This window comes from Pristiophorus japonicus, chromosome 11 (assembly GCF_044704955.1).
Source record: "Pristiophorus japonicus isolate sPriJap1 chromosome 11, sPriJap1.hap1, whole genome shotgun sequence".
NCBI lineage: Eukaryota > Metazoa > Chordata > Chondrichthyes > Pristiophoridae > Pristiophorus > Pristiophorus japonicus.
The window spans coordinates 64,450,917-64,477,119 of record NC_091987.1 but is presented as its reverse complement, the minus strand read 5'-3'; the positions used below and the strand labels follow the sequence as shown (position 1 = coordinate 64,477,119).

The 26,203-nt window shown below is 44.5% G+C and overlaps 1 protein-coding gene across 1 annotated transcript in view; it reads right to left on the bottom strand.

Moving 5' to 3' along the window:
- Window positions 1-26,203, bottom strand: part of f5 (coagulation factor V) — a 166,967-nt gene that overhangs the window by 52,804 nt on the left and 87,960 nt on the right. The window contains exons 13-18 of the mRNA XM_070893456.1: window positions 23,097-25,281; window positions 18,176-18,341; window positions 15,270-15,506; window positions 14,933-15,161; window positions 13,888-14,070; window positions 10,192-10,308 (exon numbers count right to left, since the gene is read on the bottom strand). Of these exons, the coding sequence (XP_070749557.1) occupies window positions 10,192-10,308; window positions 13,888-14,070; window positions 14,933-15,161; window positions 15,270-15,506; window positions 18,176-18,341; window positions 23,097-25,281 (3,117 nt within the window). The remainder of the gene's footprint in view (window positions 1-10,191; window positions 10,309-13,887; window positions 14,071-14,932; window positions 15,162-15,269; window positions 15,507-18,175; window positions 18,342-23,096; window positions 25,282-26,203) is intronic.

Genomic DNA, 26,203 nt, shown 5'->3' with positions numbered 1-26,203 from the left:
ATATTGTTGAAGTAGATTAATCCATTACTGTAACTGTCAGGACAGTGTAAAAAAAATAACAGATAATGGCTGAAATTAAAAGGAAAGTATTAACATTTCTATAGCCTGCATGCGCAGCCTGATTATTGGGCTTTATAGTCATTAGGATATGGAGCCCAGACATGTAGAAACTTGGTGTAGAGCTTGATCCGCAAACTTAGCTCCCCCGCTAAATCTGCTTTTCTTCCAGCTCCACAACATTACCCACCTTCTCCACCAAAAACCGAATCCACACTTCTCTCACCTCTGGCTGGGCCTTTCCAACATGCTCCTTGGTGACTTCCATATATTACTATTTATGTCATCCAGAGTATTGTGGCCATGTCCTCCAAGGTATTAAGGCCCACATTCCCAATGACTCCTGTCCTCACTGAGTTACAATGGTTTCCTGTGTCCCAGAGAATTAACTTGTAAAATTCTCATCCACACCTTTCAATCTCTCCATGGCCTCGCTCCACCCGCTATGTTCCTGTGTGCATCTCCTGGTCTTTAAACATTGATCTATTTCTTGTTCCCTGCTCCTCTGCCCCACCACTCCTTCAGTCACCTTATTCCACCCCTGGAACTTCCACCCTCAGTACCTCTGGAAGCCACTTCTTCCTTCGTAAAGACACAGCCAAAGTATGTGTTCAACTGGTCTGCAATTTCTTTGTTCCCCATTATAAATTCACCTGATTCTGTCTGCAAGGGATCCTACATTTGTCTTCACTAATCTTTTTCTCTTCACATATCTATAGATGCTTTTACAGTCAGTTTTTATGTTCCCGGCAAGCTTCCTCTCATACTCTATTTCCCCCCTCCTAATTAAACCCTTTGTCCTCCTCTGCTGAATTCTAAATTTCTTCCAGTCCTCAGGTTTACTGCTTTTTCTGGCCAATTTATATGCCTCTTCCTTGGATTTAACATTATCCTTAATTTCCCTTGTTAGCCACGGTTGAGCCACCTTCTCTGTTTTATTTTTACTCCAGACAGGGATGTATAATTGTTGAAGTTCATCCATGTGATCTTTAAATGTTCGCCATTGCCTAACCACTCTTTAATTATCAGTCGGCAGTCTATTCTAGCCAATTCACGTCTCATACCATCGAAGTTACCTTTCCTTAAGTTCAGGACCGTAGTTTCTTAATTAACTGTGTCATCTCCATCTTAATGAAGAATTCTACCATATTATGGTCACTCTTCCCCAAGGGGCCTCGCACAAGAAGATTGCTAATTAGTCCTTTCTCATTACACATCACCCAGTCTCGGATGGCCAGCCCTCTAGTTGGTTCCTCAACATATTGGTCTAGAAAACCATCCCTAATACACTCCAGGAAATCCTCCTCTACCGTATTGCTACCAGTTTGGTTAGCCCAATCTATATGTAGATTAAAGTCGCCCATGATAACTGCTGTACCTTTATTGCACGCATCCCTAATTTCTTGTTTGATGCTGTCCCCAACCTCACTACTACTGTTTGGTGGTCAGTACACAACTCCCACTAGCGTTTTTTGCCCTTTGGTATTCTGCAGCTCCAACCATACAGATTCCACATCATCCAAGCTAATTTCCTCTTTAACCAGCAATGCTACCCCACCTCCTTTCCTTTCTGTCTATCCTTCCTGAATGTTGAATACCCCTGGATGTTGAGTTCCCAGCCTTGGTCACGCTGGAGCCATGTCTCTGTGATACCAATTATACGTGAAATACGTGAAAAGGCCGGTTTGTTAAAACTCCAGAGATCACATGGCAGTTGTCTGTGACAAAGAACTGTCAGTCATCCAGAATGTACGGGTTCGCCCTAGCGAAAGGAAAGGGGCTCAGATATCTGAGGCATGCATAAACTATTGGAAAACCACTGATATGCAAAGGCACTTCTCACCTCCCTCTCAGAAGAGAAGCAGAACAATGGACCCACTGGCCTGGCCAGACCAAGAGGGGCCAGTTCTTCCCTACACAAAAGCTGAGAGATGTCCCAGACCCAGGACCATCAGACACATGGGTCTGATGGCCCATCACCGACTAAGCACCTGAGTACTTAGAAGCAAAAGGATTTCAAAGATTGGCAGGAGAGATAAGGGCAGCAGGACTCCTTTAAAGATAGACTCTTTTCCACCATTCTCTAGCGTTCTGGAGCGTTCACCAGTGTTCGAGCGTCCCCCTCTCTCTCTCGCTCCACCAAGGCTGATGTGACAAGGAGGAGGACCAGCTGAGCGATCGAGACCAACTGGTGAGCATGGTCGCGAGTGTCCCAAGCCGGTAACCAGAGCGCCAGGCGAGCTGTGTGGGGTGTAAAGGGCTCAGCGTTTTCTTGGAAGTGAAGCTTTTTCGGGCTATTCTAGGGAGGGAGCTTCATGCGACTGGGTAATTCGCTGATAGGGGGGAGTTAGCCACCATAGCAACAAGGAAATGACTGCATGTCACTGGTCCCCAGTGTTGTACTGTATGTTGTTTTAACCTGGATCTTATTCTCCACAGAGACAGTGATTTTTTTTAAAGTAGTGCATGTTTTAGCCAGTGTATGTTTGACCAAATAAATAAGTGCGATTTTTCACCAAAGCATTCCTGTCCATGACTTATTCCATTTACATTCTGGATAATAATAATCCCTGGGTATAGAATTCTCGTAAGGCGGGGGCGATTGAAACCGTCCGTCTAGCCATTGGGCTAGGATCAAAACCGCTTACAACTGAGAACATTATCTCTTAAGGTAGATCTAAGTAATTGGGCTACACCCATTGTTGTTGTACCTTAGTCAGATGGTAATGCTGATGCTATGTCCAGGTTGCCATCCCTATCACAAGTTACACCCTTTAGGGAAGAAGTGTTCTATTTTTCATACACTGATGAACTGCCAGTCATAGTTGAAGAGATTGGTAGAGCATCCAAATGTGACCCTGTTATGTCAAAGGTGTATGATTACATAGCAAATGGCTGGCCAAACCAGGTCTCAGAGAAAAATATTCATCCATACTTCGTTCGTAGGAATGAATTATCAGTGGATACAGATTGTATCATGTGGGGTGCAAGAGTAGTTATTCCAAATAAATTCAGGTCCAAATTATTAGGAGATCTTCATGACCAGCACCTGGGAATGTGTTTGGCCAAGAGTTTTGCACACAGTTACTTCTGGTGGCTAGGTCTAGATAAAGATATAGGACTGGATTTTCGAGAGATTTGCGACCGGGTTTTCACCGCGATTTGACCCTCCCTGGCGAAAACCCGGTCGCAAAGCCCAGGCGGGATCCTTGGGTACCTGTTTGCGGTGGCGCTTCCAAATACCCCGGGGAGAGGTGCGCTGACATACAATGACTTGGATTGGTATTTGCGTCTGAGTTTCAGCACTCTCCTGGCCCATATGCCGTGCCCAGAATAGCAACAGGTCAAACCTGTCAGTACAGCCCTGCCAGCAGCGGTAAGTATGAAAACCTGCAAAAAAAAGTAAGTTAAAGTTTTTATTTTTAATTTTTTTTTGCAGCGATTAGATAGTTAAGGGCCTTGTAAATGTTTTTGGAATGTTTTTTGGAATTTTCTTTTCTCCCTCCCAAGGCCTCTCTCGCAGCTATCCCGGCCCCGGACCAAAGTTGCTGAAACTCATGTTTTGCCCCGGCGCAGATGTAAAGGCCAAAAGTTTGGCCTAAAAATGGTACTGCAGCGAAAACAGCAAGTTTCACGCATTGCTACCGTTTTCGCCGAAAAACCCCGAAAGTCGAAAATCCGGCCCAAAGAGTACACCATTAGTCAGTGTACAACATGTCAATCTGTAAGCAAGAAACCACCATCAGTATCATTACAGCCATGGAAATGGCCTCCCAGGGTGTGGCAAAGGTTACATATAGATTTTTGCTGAGCTAGAAGGACATCAATTGTTCATTGTGATTGATAGCCATTTGAAGTGGGTAGAGGTGTTTCCGATGTGGAAAATAATAAAACAAAATTTGCGAAGATGGTTTTCTTCATATGGCCTCCCAGAAGAAATGGTGTCTGATAACGGGCTTCAATTTTGTTCAGAAGAATTTGTACAGTTCACGAGCAGTAAAGGTGTAAAATTGGCAAATTTTCTGATTACTTATCATAATACTACTCACACAACTACTGGTAGAACACCAGCAGAGTTGTTTCTCAAAAGACAGCCACAAACCAAGTTTCCATTGTTAAAGCCAAACCTGGCACAGTGAGTAGAACAGAAACAATTAAGACAGAAAGAGAATCATGATAGAGATAGATTAAGAGAGAGAAGTGTGAAATTGAATCAAAAGGTGAGAGTGAAGAATCATCAATGGTTAAAGTGATTACCAGGAAGAGTAGTGGAGATACGTGGCCCTCGTGTGACACATTTGGTCAAGATGTTTGATCATGGAATAGTTAGGTTGTTCACATTGATCATATTTTACTTACAAATGTGGAAGGAGTTGAAAGTTGGAATGATTCGATTATTTCTGATGAGTCAGATAGTCTTGTTACAAGTAGAGTACCAGTAGCAAATCCTACATCAGATGTACTAGAAACAAGTCCAAGAGAAAGTCAGAATTTAAGTCTGAGTCTGAGTCAGGCAGACAAACAGTCTGAAGTTGTAGAGAGTTCAAATGTAGATCAAGGGTTAGCTTGGAGGAAAACTTTCCTCAGACTCAGCCTAGAATGAGTCTAAGTTCGACACGAAGTTTGGGAAGTTCTGTTCGAGAGCGAAGGTATCCTCTTCAAAGCAGAAAACCAATGGTTACGTTTGATTTGTAAATATGGCAAAATAAGTCCATATCTTTTGTTAAATATAACCATGCACATTATGTATGATGATTATTTTGTTATGATTACTTCTTCATAGACTACAATTCTTTACACATTTGTTTATGGTTGCTCACTAAGAAGAACTATTTCAAATATCCCTCTCCCATGAAAATACTCTCACTATAATATGGTTTGCTATACCACAACCTCACTTATTTCATTCAGGAGATAAAATGTCAATAGGATAAAAAAATATATAAAATATTGTAAAACTTTCTGATATAACCTGTATCACACTTCATTAAAAGTCTGCCTGTCATTATGCTTGCTAGTTGAGTAAATTATATATAGTCTCTTTATAGATGTTTGCTTTGAAGGTTGCAGTTCCACTCAACAAAGGGACAAGCAGACAATCATCTGTCAAATCACTCCACTCCCCACTTCCCGATGTGCACTTCTATCACACAAAGCTCTGTGCTGGAAGCACCGAGTTATAAAATGTATCCCCTTCATCTGCACAACACAGTGGGAATCAATGTGGAAACTAATCAGCACCCTAACTTGTATGATCAGTACAAGTAACAAAAGACCATATATAAAGTATATAAAGTAACAAAATCAAAAGACCGTGGATGTTGGAAATCTGAAATAAGAACAGAAAATGCTGAAAACATTTCTGAAGAGAGAAACAGAGTTAACGGTTCATAGAAACATAGAAAATAGGTGCAGGAGTAGGCCATTCGGCCCTTCTAGCCTGCACCGCCATTCAATGAGTTCATGGCTGAACATTCAACTTCAGTACCCCATTCCTGCTTTCTCGCCATGTCGATGATCTTTCATCAGAACTGGAAGATGTTAGAGATGAACAGCTTTTAAGCAAATAGAGCTGGGAAAAGTGGGCAGGAAAAGAACAAAAGGGAAAAATGATGGAGTGGAGGACAGGAAAGACTCAATTGACAAAAGTAATGATGGTGCAAGACAAAAGGAGGCAACAAAAGACTGGTCCAGAGGAGATGTAAATGGTTACAGTGGGGGAGGGAAGCATGGGAAATCTGGCAAAGAGAAGGCTCCCGTGGCCCAGAAAGGAGGTGGACAAAGGGAGGAAGATCCCAGTTTAAAAAAGGGAGGAAAGGATAAACCGAGTAATTACAAGCCAGTTAAGTTTAACCTCGGTGGTGGGTAAATTATTGGATTCAATTCTGAGGAACAGTACAAACCTTCATTTAGAAAGACACAGATGAATCAAGCACATTCAGCGTGGATTTGTTAAGGGAAGGTTGTGTCTGACTAACTTAATTGAATTTTTTTGAGGAGGTAACAAGGAGGGTCAATGAGGGCAGTGCATTTGATGTGGTCTACATGGACTTTAGCAAGGCTTTTGACAAGGTCCCACATGGCAGGCTGATCAAAAAAGTAAAAGCCCATGGGATCCAAGGGTGAGTGACAAATTGGATCCAAAATTGGCTCAGTGGTAGGAAGCATAGAATCATAGAAATTTACAGCATGGAAGGAGACCATTTCCGCCCAAAAAGAGCTATTCAGCCTAATCCCACTATCCAGCTCTTGTTCTATAGCCCTGCAGGTTACGGCACTTCATGTGCACATCCAAGTACTTTTTAAAATGTGGTGAGGGTTTCTGCCTCTACCACCCTTTCAGGCAATGAGTTCCAGACCCTCACCACCCTCTGGTTGAAGAAATTTCCCCTCATATCTCCTCTAAACCTCCTACCAATTATTTAAATCTATGCCCCTGGTTGTTTACCCCCTAAGGGAAATAGGGCCTTCCTATCCACTCTATCTAGGCCCCTCATAATTTTATACACATTAATAAGGTCTCCCCTCAACCTCCTCTGTTCCAAAAAACAAAACAAACCCAGCCTATTCAATCTTTCCTCATAGTTAAAATTTTCCAGTCCTGGCAACATCTTCATAAATTTCCTCTGTATCCTTTCTAGTGCAATCACATCTTTCCTGTAATGAGTGACCAGAACTACACACAGTACTCGAGCTGTGGCCTAACTAGCATTTTATACAGTTCAAGCATAACCCCCCCTGCTCTTGAATTCTATGCCTCGGCTAATAAAGGTAAGTATTCCGTATGCCTTGTTGGTTGGCTGACGGGTGTTTTTGCCACCGGAAGGCTGAGGTCTGTGACAGGGCTCAGTACTCAGTTCCTTGCTATTTGTAGTATATATTAATGATTGAGACTTAAATGTAGGGGACATGATAAAGAAGTTTGCAGAAGATACAAAAATTGGCAATATGGTTGACAGTGAGGAGGAAAGCTTTAGACTGCAGGAAAATATTGATGGATTGGTCAGTTGGGCAAAAGAGTGGAAAATGGAATTCAATCCGGAGAAATGTGAGGTAATGCATTTGGGGAGGTGCAACAAGGCAAGGGAACACACAATAAATGGGAGGTGTGGAGGAACAGAGGGACCTTGGAGAGTATGTCCACAGATCCTTAAAGGTAGCAGGACAGGTTAATAAGGTAGTTTAAAAAGGCATATGGAATATTTGCCTTTATTAGGAAAGATTGGATAGGCTGGGGTTGTTTTAGATTTAAAGTAGTTGGTAGAAGGATTGAAGGGGAGATGAGGAAAAAAACATTTCACCCAGAGGGTGGTGGGGGTCTAGAACTCACTGCATGAAAGGGTGATAGAGGTAGAAACCCTTATCACATTTAAAAAGTACTTGGATGTGCACTTAAAGAGCCATGACCTGCAGGGCTACGGACCTAGTGCTGGAAGGCGAGATTAGGCGAGAGTAGCTCTTTTTCGACCGGTACGGACATGGGCCAAATGGCCTCCTTCTGTGTCGTAATTTTTCTATGATTCTAGTTCTACTTAAAAAGTAAAACCCACAACTCCCAAAAATCAATTGCATTGTGATTTGAGCACTAAATCAACATGATTACTGCATACACCAATTATAAACAAAGGGCCTAAAATACTTGGGGGGCGGGGGAAGGTAGCTTACTCCTGGCAAGAGGCTACAATTTGGGGCGGAAACAGGAGCTGCTGAATTTCCACCGCATAACCTCGGATAGAAATTCCGGTTGATGGGAAGAGCGGGGTGGACAAAGTTTCTACCCCCCCCCCACCCCGCACATTTATAGTAAACTTTGTGGGCATGTCTGATAGTGTATTGGGCTGTCAATGAATATGGACATATTTTCATCTTCTTACTGCCCTGATTTTGGATCCTATCAAGATGCTGTAGGGAGGGTAAAACTTATTCTTTCACTTTGAACAACAATTAAAGGGATGTTAAATTTAAGGGATAGCAGTACTTGATAGGTACCATAAGAATATCTGACAAATCCGTTGATCTAATAAGTTTGTGTTGTAGCCCAGGATTTTCCCATTTCCTAGGTCCGGTAGACCACAGGAAAAGCAGCCTGGTTGACAGACAAGCTTCCAGTCGGGCGGGGAATGCTTGCTGGACAGGGCGTCGCAGCAACAGGTAGGTGCTGGGTCCAAGGGAGGGGGAGGTGCAAGCCCGGGGCGGGGGCTGGTCCAATCCCCGGGGAGAGCCCTATCCCCAACCCCAAGGGGGAAGTTGCAAATCCCAGGGTGGGGGGGGGGGGGGGGGGGGAGGGGTCTGATTCCCAACCACAGGGGTGAATTCCGATCCCTGGGGGAGTCTGATCTTGACACTGGTGGTGGGTGAGTAGGGCTGCGATGAAGCATTCGTGCTCTGCCTGGCCCACAATGATTGCTCCCCGAGGCTGCCCTCGCCTTGCTGCACCTACTGGGATTCCTGGCCGGCTGCAGTTAAACCTGCGCAACAGGAAGATCAGAGGCTTCAGGCCTCATTATCATATTTAAAGTGCCATCCTGCCTTCTGATATCAGATTGGCTGCCCGTCTCCCGTCCTGCTTGAATAAAAGTTGAAAGTGGGCGGGTTGGAGTCAGAATATAGGTTCTTAAAACTTTAACTACCCCCCACCCCACCCCCCATCTGTTTTTTTCATGTGAAAATTCCCCCCACAGTGTCTGTTACAAATATCCATCAACTTTTTTGTTTGAAATCTTTTTGATTTTCTTGAGAACTGTCTGTATTTCTCTCCTGAATGGTTATTTTGTACTTTCATTATTCCCCAATGTGGTATGGAACAAGACTTTACGAGGCCGAAATTCAGGTCTGCCCAAAACGGGTGGCACCTACCTGCTTCTGAAGCGTTTTTATCGCCGCGTCGGATGAGGTGACCTCTTTTGTGAAATTCAGCTCTTTGTCATTTTTGTGTCAGGCGGACCAGATGTCGGTCATAATGGGTGCGGAAGATCAGTCATAATGTAAGCAGAAGATCGGCCACAAAAGGGGCGGAAGTGGAGGCAGGCCAGAGTCTCCGCCGCTGTTATTCATCAGCGGAGCGGTGATGATGTCAAATCAGCAGAGCGGTGATGATGTCATGACGTGTGTGCGTCACCACGTCTCGCCCCTTCACTTAAAGGGGAGAGCTGCTGCGAGCTCTGCGATGATTTCAGTTAGGTCCACTGGACCACCAGGAGGGTTTCGGCCGGGCCAGCGGCTTGGCACCCAAGAGGGGACATAATTGTCCTGTCGCTCTGGAAGTCAGCCAGCAAAAAAAGAAATGACGGCCACGCGCCCTCCCCTTGAAGGGCCGCCGCACAGCCATGTCCCACACACTGAAAGCAATGTGCACCCCGACAGAAAAAGCTGTCGGGGGCACCACTCGGCAGACTGTGGATTTTTTGATGTGAATTTAGATGGAGGTGCGGGAGATTGGCGGCGTGCGGCTTTGATGATGCACTTAGGAGTGGTCCGCAGCAGCGAGACGGAAGTGGGGACTGCCGGAAAAACCACCGAGGTGAATTTCGCTATCGCCAGCCATTGGACTCCGCCGCATGGTCACCGCTTTCTGGTGGTAAGAGGCCTTTTCGGAAGGCTAAATTTTAGCCCCTACTTCTCCCCCCCAAAAAATCACAGGAGTCAGAAGGAACAGAAGAGAGATAGATAGAGATAAAAGATAGAAAGTACATGAAGGCCAGAGAAATTAAGACAGAAGGAAGGAGACAGAAAGAAAGAATAGGAACAGAAAGATAGAGTAGAAAAATGACAGCATAAGTGTTGTTTGTATTTTTGACTGTGAGCAATGCCATCGAGGAATTCAGCAAAAGTCTGAACTGCACGAACAAAGTTATAATGTTATTTGAGCATTCAGACATGCCACATCATTGAACTTATTTGTGGCTGCAGTTATAATATAGTTTCTGCCCTTTTTACTTTTGCATTTGGCAGCGGTCACAGCAGTCAGGAACTGCAGGAAGTCTTGATTTAGACATGATTTTGAAATGTTATTTTATTTTAAGTGATGTATATTTAAGTTTTATTTCACATGTTGTTACTCTGTACATTGTATGTGTTAGAGAATATAACAATTGGTATACATTATTACACTATTGTAATTAAAGTCGCACATACCTAGTGATAGAACCAGCAAATATGCCTGCATTCCCGCTTTGTAATGCTCTCCATTTTCACAGTCTAATAGCCATACGCCAGGATTTGATGAATGCATTTCAATGGTTCTAAAGGCACCTATGTATTTCAGTACAAGTGTTTGATTAGGATATTGGATGATTTTAGGAATACTTAATTTCCTGAAATCTGTGCAGTAAAAATAATTCTGTTCTTGCTTCTATTATCTGTTTACTAATTTTCTGTAAGTGGAATCTATGAGCTCAAGTTTCGGCCTGAGTTGCTCCTACTTTTTTGGAGCAACTAGTTTAGAATGGAGCATCCTAGAAATTGCAATTCTCGGCATTTAGTTTGCTCCAGTTCTAGTGAGTTAGAATAGTTTCACTTTAGAACAGATTCTTTTTTCAAAAGGGGGCGTGTATCCGGCCATTTACGCCTGTTTTGCAAGTTTAGGCAGCGAAAACTTACTCCAAACTAACTTAGAATGGAGTAAGTGTAGTTTTTTGTCCGCTCAGAAAAACCTTGACTACACTTGGAAATCAAGCGTATGGAACGAGAGATGGGGGGGCGGGAGGACAGTGGGAAAGGGGGGTTTACACCCTATTAAACACTTCACTTTTACAAATAAAGAGCCATCATCAATAATAAATGAGAAATAAATCAATAAATAAACCAATAAAAAAAAATGTAAAAAATAAAAAATAACTCAAGAATTATTTCTACTCACCTACTGCAGCACCGGGGAGAGAGAAGAACCGGGGGGGGGGGGGAAAGAGAGAAGAAGAACGGGGGCGGGGGAAAAGAGAGAGAAGAACGGGGGGAGGGAGGAGGAGAGAAGAAGAACGGGAGAGGGGAGGGGGAGAGAGAGAAGAACGGGAGAGGGGAGGGTGAGAGAGAGAAGAACGGGGGAGGGGAAGGGGAGAGAGAGGAGAACGGGGGAGGGGAAGGGGAGAGAGAGGAGAACGGGGGAGGGGAAGGGCTGAGAGAGGAGGACGGGGGGAGGGGAGAAGAAGAACGGGGGAGGGGAGAAGAAGAACGGGGGAGGGGAGAAGAAGAACGGGGGAGGGGAGAAGAAGAACGGGGGAGGGGAGAAGAAGAACGGGGGAGGGGAGAAGAAGAACGGGGGAGGGGAGAAGAAGAACGGGGGAGGGGAGAAGAAGAACGGGGGAGGGGAGAAGAAGAACGGGGGAGGGGAGAAGAAGAACGGGGGAGGGGAGAAGAAGAACGGGGGAGGGGAGAAGAAGAACGGGGGAGGGGAGAAGAAGAACGGGGGAGGGGAGAAGAAGAACGGGGGAGGGGAGAAGAAGAACGGGGGAGGGGAGAAGAAGAACGGGGGAGGGGAGAAGAAGAACGGGGGAGAGGAGAAGAAGAACGGGGGAGAGGAGAAGAAGAACGGGGGAGGGGAGAAGAAGAACGGGGGAGGGGAGAAGAAGAACCGGGGAGGGGAGAAGAAGAACGGGGGAGGGGAGAAGAAGAACGTGGGAGGGGAGAAGAAGAACGGGGGAGGGGAGAAGAAGAACGGGGGAGGGGAGAAGAAGAACGGGGGAGGGGAGAAGAAGAACGGGGGAGGGGAGAAGAAGAACGTGGGAGGGGAGAAGAAGAACGTGGGAGGGGAGAAGAAGAACGTGGGAGGGGAGAAGAAGAACGGGGGAGGGGAGAAGAAGAACGGGGGAGGGGAGAAGAAGAACGGGAGGGGGGGAGAAGAAGAACGGGAGGGGGGGAGAAGAAGAACGGGAGGGGGGGAGAAGAAGAACGGGAGGGGGGGAGAAGAAGAACGGGAGGGGGGGGAGAAGAAGAACTGGAGGGGGGGGGAGAAGAAGAACGGGAGGGGGGGAGAAGAAGAACGGGAGGGGGGGAGAAGAAGAACGGGAGGGGGGGAGAAGAAGAACGGGAGGGGGGGAGAAGAAGAACGGGAGGGGGGGAGAAGAAGAACGGGAGGGGGGAGAAGAAGAACGGGAGGGGGGAGAAGAAGAACGGGAGGGGGGGAGAAGAAGAACGGGGGAGGGGAGAAGAAGAACGGGGAGGGGAGAAGAAGAACCGGGGAGGGGAGAAGATGAACGGGGGAGGGGAGAAGAAGAACGGGGGAGGGGAGAAGAAGAACGGGGGAGGGGAGAAGAAGAACGGGGGAGGGGAGAAGAAGAACGGGGGAGGGGAGAAGAAGAACGGGGGAGGGGAGAAGAAGAACGGGGGAGGGGAGAAGAAGAACGGGGGAGGGGAGAAGAAGAACGGGGGAGGGGAGAAGAAGAACGGGGGAGGGGAGAAGAAGAACGGGGGAGGGGAGAAGAAGAACGGGGGAGGGGAGAAGAAGAACGGGGGAGGGGAGAAGAAGAACGGGAGGGGGGGAGAAGAAGAACGGGAGGGGGGGAGAAGAAGAATGGGAGGGGGGGAGAAGAAGAATGGGAGGGGGGGAGAAGAAGAACGGGAGGGGGGGAGAAGAAGAACGGGAGGGGGGGAGAAGAAGAACGGGAGGGGGGGGAGAAGAAGAACGGGGTGGGGGGGGAGAAGAAGAACGGGGGGGGGGGGGGGAGAAGAAGAACGGGGGGGGGGGAGAAGAAGAACGGGGGGGGGGGAGAAGAACGGGGGGGGGAGAAGAAGAACGGGGGGGGAGAAGAAGAACGGGGGGGGAGAAGAAGAACGGGAGGGGGGGGAGAAGAAGAACGGGAGGGGGGGGAGAAGAAGAACGGGAGGGGGGGAGAAGAAGAACGGGAGGGGGGGGGGAGTAGAAGAACGGGAGGGGGGGGGAGAAGAAGAACGGGAGGGGGGAGAAGAAGAACGGGAGGGGGGGAGAAGAAGAACGGGAGGGGGGAGAAGAAGGGGGGGAGAAGAACGGGGGTGGGGAGGAGAAGAACGGGGAGGGGGGAGAAGAAGGGGGGGGAGGAGAAGAACGGGAGGGGGGGGGGGGGAGAAGCCGGGCCCCGCCGAGGACTTCGGGCAGGGCCCACATGCAGCTCATGCTGGGCTGCCGCCAACACAAACGTCCTTTTGGGTGGGGACCGCCCAAGCGAGATGCGGGTGGGTGGACCCCCGCCGCCGAGGACTTTGGCCGGGGCCCGAATGCAGCAGATGCAGGACCGCCACTGCCGATGACTCTTCGGGCGGGGCCCACCCCCAACGAGAGGCCGCAGACCCCGCCGCCAACTCCAACGAGGACTTTGGGGGACTTTGGGCGGTGCCCACCCCGAGTGAGAGGCCAGGTGGTCAGGCCGCGTCTACGCCGGGCTCCCAGCAGTACTTTGGGCAGGGCTGCCCCCAAGGTAAGATGCGTCAGGCCATTCGGCCCGGGATAGGGGCGACGTCCCTTCGGCCTGGGATTGGGTCGTCGCCCCGGAGACCGGACGCGCTGGGAGGGCCAGGAGCTACTGCACACGCGCATCAGCTGCAGGCGCTGTTTTTGGCGCAGGGCTGTAGCTCCGCCCCCAGCAGCTCCTGCTGTGCCGCGCCGAGGTGGAAATGGACCTACAGCTATCCGAGAATCGCGAGGTAAGTATTCGGCGCAATCTTTGTTCTATAAATTAGGCGGGCCTCTCCGATGTGCGCCATTCTAGCAGGCATCTGAAACTTGAGCCCAATAAAGGAAAAATAATAATAATCTACTTGGTTGCACCACAGAAATGATTAGACTTTGCCAACATTGAGAGCTTGTTCTTTAAATGTGTTAGTACATATAGAGTGAAGTAGCACACACACTTTTTTCCTTACCTGGATACAAATTGTAAATGCCCAGCCGATGTTCGTTGTCCCTTCTTTCAATTAAGGTATGACCATGGAAACGTACAGAATGCACATCCTCTGAGCTTCCCATGTTAATCAAATACCATCGCACCAGCTCTTTCTCATACATCACCAGGCCCCTTAAAGAGCCATCGACAAATCCATTTATAGCTAGAAATGCAAAATAGTCCTTTAACTAAGAACAAATTGTAGAAATATTACTGGCTGCTTTGAAAGGTGTGATCCCTTCACAAAACTGTCCACAAATGTGGTTACTATCTAACTATTTAAAATGGAAAAATAATTAATTCTGCTGGCATGTTACTTGAATTAAGATGATTGCTGGTTGTAGGTTAGGGTTGCCAACCTTCCAAGGTGTCTTGGAATCTCCAGGAAAGAAAGATTAATCTCCTGGACACTGCTGCAAGCAGTCCAGAAGAACAATCATAGGGGGATTAAATAAATTGTGAGTTTTTTCATTGCTTCGAACACTTTTGTTTATTAGTTATAAAAATATTGGAGATAGATAAAAAGGTTGTGCGACTGAGTGGAGGTGGAGGTGAACGGTCATGAAGGTTGGAGGTGAGAGGTCATGTAGATTGAAGGTTGGAGGTGAGAGGTCATGCGATGAAATCTCCAGGAATGCGTCGAACCAGAGTTGGTAACCCTATTGTGGGCAGAAATTCTTGTGCCAGTATATGTCCACACAAATAAATGACCTAAATTATAGGATAAAAGTGTCTGAAAGAATGTCTCACCTCAGGAAGGCAATGGCTACGTACTGTGCAGTCCAGTTACGCACTTTTTTGGTTACAGGAGGATAGTTTAACAGTGATAAAAATTAAAAGGGAAATAAATCGAAGGAACATGTTTAACAAAAAATATACCTTGGGGTTCAATTACATAGCTTGCTGTCTCTCATGACTGCTGACATTCTGGCTACTGAACTGACAAAATTGGCAGTTGTGCTACTGTGGTTATTGAAAAGGCTTTAAAGTTAAAGGCATTTTAATACTGGAAAAGGAATGAATACCGTGAAATGTATTGCGCTGTATAAAATCTGTAGAGTTCTCGCTCATCTCACAGGACCCCTTACAAATTTGGTCCTTGTTGTCATTCAGGTACCAACTTTTAGTTTCATCAAAAGTGGTGAAGAGCAAAATGAACTCGCGAGCATCGTCAGGGAGTTCAGTAATGGAGTTCAATGTTCCATTCCGACAGATCAACAGAGGCCCGATCAAACCTGAGTTAATATCCTTCTCCTATAAGGAAAGAAGCAATACTATAAATATTTGCAAAGTGTAAATATTTCATTCTATAGTTTCAAATGCTTAGATTCTTCTCTGTCATTTTGATTGTGGAACACTTACAAAGTCCACGCTGGAATAGTAGACCCAGGTCTTGCAGACTGAATCGGTGGATGTCGGTGCAGACCGAGGCGGCACGTTCCACACGTAAGTGTACGTGGTGTTTGGGAGAACGGCACCATCTGATTTAAACCACTCAGTGGAGAAATCTTCATAGCTCACTCCTTCAGATGATTTTTCATATGATACTCCATGCGCATGAATGGAGTATGGTCTCGAAGCAAGGTTTTTGAACATAACCTGACAAATAAGTACAGGTTTTAGAAGATTAGTAATACACAGACTGTTCTTTGTTTACAAAGTCAATGCTGTTCCCTAAAGCACTCATTGAGTGTGGCACACTGAAGATGTCTGATTGGTCATTTCCAGGAAGCATTAATTAGTTTTATATATTTTTTTCTCATCTTCTTATTCTATGCACCTGATCCTAGGACATTGACAATGCCACTCTGTAAATGGCTACAAGCTGACATCCGAGGTCACAAACACTGCATGTTATATATAGGGAGCTAAATTGCTCCCTATATGAGGCCTGAAAACGGACAGAGGGATCGTGAAGCTCGATCTGCCCGTGCCCAGTGAAAGTAATTTAGGCAGCACACGAAACTCATGATTGAAGCGCTGAGCTCAGCACTAAATGCGCTCAACAAAGGGCTCAATTTCATGGGAAGTCTGCTCTGTATTTAAAAGGTTGTCTGCAGAGTGAAACGCTGTCTGCACTTCTTAAAGGGGAGGTGCTTTGTGAAAGAGGTACCTCATTCTGACTGGGGCTAAGCAAAGGGGAAATTAGTAATGTCACAACAAGGCAGAGAAAGGGCACCTTGGTTCTTGGATGCAGCACTGGAGGCCTTGATGAAGGGGGGCAAGAGGAGGAGACAGGTTATCTACACATCGGGGCCCAAGTGGTCTTCCAGACACACTGTACAAAGGCAGTGGGAGGAGATAGCTGGAGCAGTCAGTGCCACCAGTCTTTCCCCAGGACATGGATCCACTGCCAGAAAAAGTTTAATGACCTCACATGAGTAGTCAAGGTCAATGAATGCTTCTTCAAATGCCATATCTCACCAACTGTACCTCTAGCCTCACACACTGCTCAATGCACCACACCCCCATCACTCACCTACCAACAATCTTTAGCAAACACGACTCATACCTCACAATCAGTGTGTCACCCACCCTCACACATGTACATCACCCAAACACATTGCTGACATACTTCCCTTTCTCTTGCAGGTCAGTGGAACCTGACCCAGCTGGAGGAGACAGTCCTAGATATAATTGGAGGGGCCGACACTGAGGCCGTGGCGATCAGCAAGGCTGAAAGGATTGATGATAACAGTATGCGCATACCTAATCTTCCTTCTTACATTCCACTTCCCCCTCATCCCGCAATCTCTTCTCACTTACAAGTTGCTGATGGTGTAAGCATGGACATCTTGCTTTTTCCCCTCCCAACAACCTGACCCTCGTCTTTCTCCTTTCAGATACCCAAAAACTGCCTGCAGCCTAGCCTGTGCAGCAAAGGAGCAGAGATACCTTTACTCGATCTGAGACTCCCAGGTACCAGCTGAGAAAATGGCACTGCACATACTTTAGAGCGTTGTATAGGGGTGGGATCTTCACATGGTGAGTCACCAGGGACAAGTGGGCTGCAACCAGAGCAGGGAGATTAGTACAGGTGTCAGCTCCCTGGAGAGTGAGATCACACACGAGTTCTGCTGTAGAGAACTCAGGTGAGGACTTCAGATGAAGGCCATGCACACAGAAATACTTGGTGTATTGGCAGACCTACCAGAGAGCCTCTTGATGCAGTCAATGAGCATGGAGGAGTCCGGCTCCAACCTTGCATAAGACTTTGCGCATTGCTTGGAGCCCATGATTTCCAGGCTGGGCCACCATTTTTTTTTTAAACCGACCATAATTGCCGGCCCTAAGGTCCCGAATTTTGCGGCCATAATGACTTACTTTGATGTGCAGTAACTATGCGGCATATGTAGGCATACACAGCATGAAATGAGTTGTATTGGATGAAGGAGGATTGTTGGCCAGAACTCCCTACTCTTTTTTGAATAGCGATATGATAGTGATGGAGTATAAAAGCAGGGAAGTCTTGCTACAGTTATACAGGGTATTGGTGAGGCCACACCTGGAATACTGCGTGCAGTTTTGGTTTCCATATTTACAAAAGGATATACTTGCTTTGGAGACAGTTCAGAAAAGGTTCACAAGGTTGATTCCAGAGATGAGGGGGTTGACTTATGAGGAAAGGTTGAGTTGGTTGGGCCTCTACTCATTGGAATTCAGAAGAAGGAGAGGTGATCTTATTGAAACGTATAAGATTATGAAGAGGCTTGACAAGGTGGATGCAAGAGAATATTGCCACTAATAGGGGAGACTAGATCTAGAGGGCATAATCTTACAATAAGGGGCCGCCCATTTAAAACTGAGATGAGGAGAAATTTCTTCTCTGAGGGTTGTGGATCTATGGAATTCACTGCCTCAGAGAGCTGTGGAAGCTGGGACATTGAATAAATTTAAGACAGAAATAGACAATTTCTTAAGTGATAAGGGAATAAGAGGTTATGGAGAGCGGGCAGAGAAGTGGAGCTGAGTCCATGATCGTATTAAATGGCAGAGCAGGCTCGAAGGGCCATATGGCCTATTCCTGCTCCTATTTCTTATGTTATGTTCTTATGATATGGCTAATGTTGAGTTGAATGGGCAAATGGAACTTTGGGTTTATATCTCATCCAATTTTTCAGTAATACATGGGTTGTCAGCCTAGATTATGTTTCTAGGTCTTGAAGTGATGCACTTTTAAAGTGGAAACCTATTAATTTGCAGTAAAATATTATATATTGTGCTTGCAGTGAGATAATATAAAATATAATTTGAATAATACAGTATACCTTGATGACATCATTAACTTCTGCTCTGATGACAGGTCCAAGTATTCCCAAGTGGTCGTCCCTTTCTCCGTAAGCAAACCGTTTCGTAAAGAATGCATCTGTATATCTCCGAAAAATGACTTTTTTATACTGAGTATTTCTTTGCTTCGCTGAACTTCTAAGGTCTCTGATAACACATTAGGAAAATGTTATATGTAGAACAGAATCCCATTAAATTCAATAGGTCAGTACACACACACAGGAGTTGTATACAAGCTGGACTGACAATCATGACTAATTATCTGCATCTCACTGACAGCAATTATCTTCTTTAAAGATTCGATATCAAATATATTATGTACATGTGATTTTACACAATCTTTCAGTGATCGTTAATAACAAAGCTTTGCTGAATACCAACGTATTTCAAAATTTGGTATTTTAGGGTTATCTGGCTTTTATACCTGTTTATGGAGTGGGTCTTTGAATTAGTAGGAAACTACTTCTAGTGAAGGGTTCAAACCCACTCCAGACAGCCCCAGCAAGTGGAGACTCGAATATGGTCTCTGAATACAGTGTTGACATCCAGCAGGGTACTCGTGTCTGGAAGGAGTGACCACTAGTTCGGTGCCAAGTCTCTCAGTCGGAAGGGTTGGATTCAGGCACCACTCCAGGCAGCCCCGGTGAGCGGAGAGCCAGCTGAGAATACTAGATTGACTGGAAACTTGTGTCTGATGGGTGTAGGTGGTTTTGCGCCTTCCCCCCATTGTACGGGTAGGTCGGGCTCTTTAGCCTTGGTTGCAACCCTCATAAGAGAAGTCATTCCGAAGATAAAAACCACAAGGCAGTGGAAAATCACTTCAGCAACTCATCCCTAGTAAGTGGCTCAAGAATCTTATGGGAGAGACCAGAGTTAGAACCTGGCATAGGGCAGAACATGATGTACAGATACTTTAATACACGTGTCAATTTTTATCTATGCTAGATATTATTAATAATACATTTTTTAATTAATCTGGATATATGTCAAAAAAGGTTAGTACCATCAATACACTGTCTCTGAAGTGACATAGTCACTGGGTCAAGACCATATTACTTTAATTTTCTGTATAACATTAAAGATGATTTGCTTGTACTGTTATGAGACAGTATAAAAATTCGACATCTCCACTAAGTAGGGGAGGAATGGATTAATCAAGGATAGTCAGCATGGATTTGTCAAGGGAAAGTCATGTCCGACTAACTTGATTGAATTTTTCGAGGAGGTAACCAGGAGGGCCGATGAGGGCAGTGTGTATGATGTAGTGTATATGGATTTTAGCAAAGCTTTTGAGAAGGTCCCACATAGCAGACCGGTCACGAAAGTAATAGCTTGTGCTATCCAGGGCAAAGTGGCAAATTGGATCCAAAATTGGCTCGGAGGCAGGAAGCAAAGGGTAATGATTGATGGGTGTTCTTGTGACTGGAAGGCTGTATCCAGTGGGGTTCCACAGGGCTGAGTGTTAGGTCCCTTGCTTTTTCTGGTATATATCAATGACTTGGACTTAAATGTTGGGGTATGATTAAGAAGTTTGCAGATGACACTAAAATAGGCTGTGTGGTTGGTAATGAAGAAAGCTGCAGACTGCAGGAAGATCTGCACTGGTCAGATGGGCAGAACAGTGGCAAATGGAATTCAATCCAGATAAGTGTGAGGTAATGTATTTGGGGGAGGTCTAACCATGTAAGGGAATATACATTAAATGGTACAACACTGAAAAGTATAGAGGAACAAAGGGACCTTGGAGTGCAGGTCTATAGATCCCTGAAGGTAGGTCAGGTAGATAAGGTGGTTTGGACGGCTTATGGAATACTTGCCATTATTAGTCGCGGCATGGAATACAAGAGCAAGGAGGTTATGCTTGAACTGTATGAAACACTGGTGAGCCCACAGCTAGAGTACTGTGTGCAGTTCTGGTCACCACATTACAGGAAAGATGTGATTGCACTGGAGGGTGCAGAGGAGATTTGCAAGAATGTTGCCTGGACTGAATTGGCTATGAGGAAAGATTGGAGATGCTGGATCTGTTTTATTTGGAACAGAGAAGGCTAAGGGGAGACCTGATTGAGGTGTATAAAATTATGAGGGGCCTGGATAGAGTGGATAGGAAGGACCCGTTTCCCTTGGCAGAGGGGTCAACAACCAGGGGGCATAGATTTAAAGTAATTGGAGGGATGTTTAGGAGATACAAGGGGAAATTTCTTCACGCAGAGGGTTGTGGCAGTCTGGAACTCACTGCCTGAAAGGGTGGTAGAGGCAAAAACTCTCACCACATTTAAAAGATACTTGGATGTGCACTTAAAGTGCCGTAACCTATAGGGCTACAGGCCAAGAGCTGGAAAGTGGGATTAGGCTGGATAACTCTTGGTTGTCTGGCATGGACACGATGGGCCAAAATGGCCTCCTTCCGCGCTATAAATTTCTATGACTCTATGGTTGGGGCAAATAACTTGGGCTACATCATTTTCATACTATTAAATAGTGCATATTTTGGCGATAACACTATTTAATGGTGACATATCCACAATAAATACATAGATACCAGTGTTAACAACTTTGGTACAGTGCTGACTAAGCTGAAGATTAGGCAAGAAATTACAGTCAGTGAAGTTACTGTATAAAATGATTGGATGAAATTCCTCTCTGCTATTTTAATGGAATTAAAATAGCACTTCTATTAAAATAGTGGAAGGGAGGATTTTGAAAAAAAAAGAGTCCACTAAGCATTAATGCTGTAATCGCTCACTGTAATTTTCAGACGCATGCAAGGATTGTTTACAGTAATGAAGCTTGATAGCGACACCTACAGATGTTTCAATGGGCATCCAGAATGTGTAATTCTAAAATTCTATTCTGTTGAGCATTTGTTGAAGTTATATCAAAGCACATTAACCAATAGTGAGTTATATTAGTGAATTCTCAACAAAACATCAATGTACAACACTGACATAGAAAAAGCCAATTTCACTTGGATGTAGAAAATGTAATATCAGTGAGCAGTGTCTGTGACACCAGTCAGTATGTATTTAAAGTACCTTTGGTGATGCAAATTGGGAAATTACCCTATCTTTAATTTTCATCTTTCATTTTTAATGCCTCAGGCCTAGAAATTTCTGGCTCTGGGAGTGGTTGATTTCTGCCTCGGAGGGTGAGGGGGAAAGAGGGGTCAAGTATTGAGGGCAGGACCCAGTTTCAGTAGAATGCCACATCATTCCGTAGATGCCCTGTAAATTCTGGGTTGGCGGGGGCGTTATCAGTGGTTTTACTGCTCACCCGTTAAGGAAGTGTGTCTAAGGACTACCCCAGAATTCTGCCCTTTTTGCCTTTAAAAGATCTTAGTGGAACTCTCACCAGTTGAGCTGGCATGAGTCCTATTAAAGCCCTGAAGAGTCTATAAACTTTTACTATGGAAAGGTAATCATTCCCAAAAGGGGGTCAATGCTTGCTGCATTGTGGTCACAAGAGGATACTTTTTCTTGGTGGCCCTCGCATCCATTGGAGCAGCATGGTGCTCATCCAACATTTTGTCTGGAAGCTTGGGGCAACTGAAGCATCTTTGCAGGCACAATGTGCCTGCCCCGGCCAGGGCAGTGACTACACTTCAAAAGTACTTCACTGGCTGCAAAGCACATTGGGACATCCTGAGGTCATGAAAGGTGCTATATAAATGAAAGTCTTTTTTTCTTTATGTAAACGATCCTGCGATTTAGGATAGGGTTTTTCTGCTTTTTCATGGATGGATGATGGTTCCATTACAATGCATTTCTGTGGACAGCTCAGACTCCTAGGAATTTCAGGGACTTCAATGTTCAATGGAGAATAAACTGCACTAGACTGTTATACACTGTATCTCACCAAAGCACACTCGCCTCTGAGTCAGAAGGTTGTGGGTTCAAGTCCCACTCCAGAAACGTGAGCACATAAATCCAGGCTGACACTGCACTGTCAGAGGTGCCGTCTTTCGAAGACGACATTAAACCGAGGCCCCATCTGCTTTCTCAGCTGGACATAAAAGATCCCATGGCACTATTTCAAAGAAGAGCAGGGGAGTTATCCCCGGTGTCCTGGTCAATATCCCTCAATCAACACAACAAAAACAGATTATCTGATCATTATCACATTGCTGTTTGTGGGAACTTGCTGTGTGCAAATTGGCTGCTGCGTTTCCCACATTACAACAGTGACTACACTCCAAAAGTACTTCCTTGGTTGTAAAGCGCTTAGAGAAATTCGGTGGTCATGAAAGGCACTATATAAATGCAAGTCTTTCTTTTATAATAAGAGAATTTACAAATACATTGATATACAATTTATCAACAACAGCACATATAGCCCCACTATCATTTTGGTCTTTTTTGCAAACAAGGCATATGTGTAAGTTAAACCATACACAGTTTCACCGGTACTTTTCATAGCAGGGAGAGGCAAAGTTCATTGCTCTTGTCTTAAATACCATAATGAGGAAGCATACGAGTGGAAATAATTACACCAAATGATAATACTACCTTTTTTTATTTAGGACAATTGCTTGGCTGAGCTACAACACTGCTGTTAATTCTGACAAACAAAGGCAACACAAAAAATAGAACAGAGAACAACAAAATGACTGCCGACTACTGAATCCCCAATCTCAGCCATGACACTGAGATGCCAACCATTTGATCAAGTGATTTCAACAACAACTTGCATTTATATAGCATCGTTAATGTAGTAAAAGGAAGGGTGTGGAAATAAAAGGATGCTGAATCCAGGTCACTGGCATACTTCAGAGGAGGCCTAGGAATAGGATTTCCATTTGCCCTCTTAGCCACAGATAATGCAGAACACGTGAAAAAGAAAAAGACAAAAGGGAATAAAATACCTTAAAAGAAAATCAAAAACAAGGGAAAATTCTATACTTACATTGTATTTCTGGAATAATCCCAAAAAACTTCTTCTGCAGCAATAAAGTAACGTCTCACATTCCCACTGTTGCTGCGTAAGTAATGCTCAACGATCATTTCTGGATCCCGGGACATGTCTGAATGAGTTCGGCTGTCACGGGTGTAAGGGCTTACAGAATCTAAAACTGTCTTCTCTTCATCCTGATTTCCAGCAGCTCCAAGAGGGTTTACCTCCGCGTTTGCAATATATTCATCATACTCAAGAGTTACTCCATTGTTACGTTTTGGAATTCCTACTATAATACTGTTTGAGGTGTCATCTTGATAAATAACAGAATGTTTAGGTTTAGGGTTAAATCCTCTTGGTGACATATGTTTTTTACCTAAAGGAACATGGATTCTTTGTTTAAAACCAGGCTTGAATCCTCTAGGGGACATTTGATTCTTCAATAATTTTCTGTGCTTTAGCATCATTTCAGCTGTAGCTTGTCTTCTGGCATTTTCTACAGTTTTGAACTGTTTTGTAGAATTGTTGTGTGTTGTGCCCTTTATGTATCTTCTCAAACTTTTTAGCTTTGAAACATAAACGCCTTTTTTCTCCACTTGGTATGTCAAATGACGTCCTTCAGGTTTTAAAGGTGCTCCCTGAAATCGAAACCTGTGGCTACCTGTTAAATGCTTCTTTAAATAAATAAATACCTTTTCAGGATCTTCACTGCTCTCCATACTTGCTTCTTCTGTGGTATGTGTGAAATGTTCCACACCCTCATCAGACACTTGATTCAATGAATTACTCTTCTCATTATCAGCTGTCATTTTACTTGTGCTGTTATTATTTGTACTGGAGTTAGTTTGATTTTCTTCATAATCGACAGAAACATTAATTGCTTGTGAAGAGGTTGCTGCACTCTGTCCTGATGAATTAGCTGGATGTTTTGTTTTTGTGCCTGTCTCATTTGATACGGTAATTGTTTCATTAAAAATATTGACACTCGTCATCTCATGTAGGGCACAGTTTTCATGCACACAATGATGGATACTTGTCTGCTGGGTGAAGTTAAAGCTGTGTTCAGGCTCAATTGTCTGATTCTGTTCAAGTAACAATTCATCAATTAAACCTAACTCCACACCTATTTCTCTTTTGACCGCATTCCTTTTCTCTTTGTTGTTTTCCTGTCTGTCATTCATTTCACTACCAGTATATATTTCTACAACTTTGTCACCTTGCCGTGTGATGAAATCTTCAGCTTTGTCACCTTGACTAATTATTTCTGCGTTATTTTCTTGTGGGACTAAATCAGAATCCTCTTCTCTTTCGTCATCAATAATTTTGACATAACTGATGTTCTCTGCAGTTATTTGAGAATTATCACTTTGCTTTAACGCTGATACAGGAATCTCTGCTAAATGCCTCTTGTTTTTCATAGTGAGATTAACCAGAACATCCATTTCATTCACATTAATTAGGAAATTGGTATTGTTGGCAGCAGTCCTTAGTGCAGAATCTTGACGTAGACTACTGTCATTATTTGCTTCATAATCTTCTCCAAAAACCTCCAGGTTAATATCTTTCATCATATCTGGCGAATTGGGCTTTAAATGAGCATTTGTGGATGTGAATTTCAGCACATGTGAATCGGATGTTTCAGCTATTTCTGCCATCTCATTGAGTGCTTCTTCTTTTGATGGCTTTTCAGATGTACTTTCAACTGGTATTATACCCTCGGGTTGTTTAAGTTTGTCTTCAGGCAAATCATACTCTAACACATCTGTTGTACTTTCCCTCAGTAAACTAATCAGTTTGCTTGCATCGATGGATGTTTTATTTTGAGTTCCAGTTACATTTGAATGCAATTGGCTGCCAGTTAAAGGATCCTGCTCCTTGCATATAGTAGTGTTGAGCCCTCCCGAATCATCAGATTCACCTTCAATAAATTGGAAAATATTTTCTTTCTCTTCCATTTCCTGTGGTTCTTTGAATGATCGGAATCCAAGTTCTTTTAGAATTGCAAGTGTTTCTTCATCAATTTCTTCTTTACTGGCTTCCTCACTTACCTCCACCAACACTTTGTCTTTAGCATAGTCAATCTTAAAGAAAACTAATGGGTGTGCAACTACTTCATCCTCACACTGATAAACTTTAATTCTTATCCTCATACCATAGGTCGCCTGCTGTGAACTTAAAGTTCTGAGAAGCCATTCACCTACAAAACAAAACGCCATATCACAGGAGCAACAGCAAAGCAAAGTACTTTATCACAGTAATAGCAACAAAATGATGGCAGTAAAACAATGTGCAGTATCACAATAACAGCATCAAAAAACAAATATGGTGGACAGGAACAGAGGACCGGTTGCATGATCAAACTGCCTGATTTGAATTGCTTGAATGCTTTGACAGGGGCAATCATTAGAGCAGCACTAACCATGGATGAATAATCCATCAGTGCTTTCTACTGGAATTATACCCTTTTTTATTAACCATATCAAACATATGGTCCAAAGTAACTAACTCCTAATGTTGCTCCTGTAGGTACCTGAAATGGTTCTGTGGCATTAAAACGGAGGGCAGTAGTGATGGATGCCAGTCCCTGTATGGTCTTTTTTTAACGACAGTCCCCACCACTTATAGTGGGTGTGTTAATAAAATTGGTGGGGACTGTACTTAGTTCTAACACTGTCCCTACCTCACCCCTACTAATGCTGAAATGTTTATCCATGCTTTCATTACCTCTGAACTTGAATTCTTCAAAGTCCTTGCAGAGTGCAGCTGGCCATAAACTGCCTTGCACCAAGTCCTGCTTACCCATCACTTCCACACTTGCTGATCTGCACTGGACCTATGCCCCCAAAACCTTAAAGTTTAAATCTCTCATCCTCAACTTAAAAACCCTCCATGGCCTTGCACCACTCTACCTTTGCAATGTCCTTCAACCATACACCTCCTCTTCCATCCTTTGGTCCTCTGATTTTGGCCTTCCTTTCAACTCAACATTGGTGCATAGCTATCTCAGACTCTATGGAAGTTCCTCATTAAACACCTCTGTCTCTATTTCACTATCCACATTTAAAATCCTTCTTAAAATCCACCTTCAAGCGTTTGATCCAATATGGCTTAGTTGCACC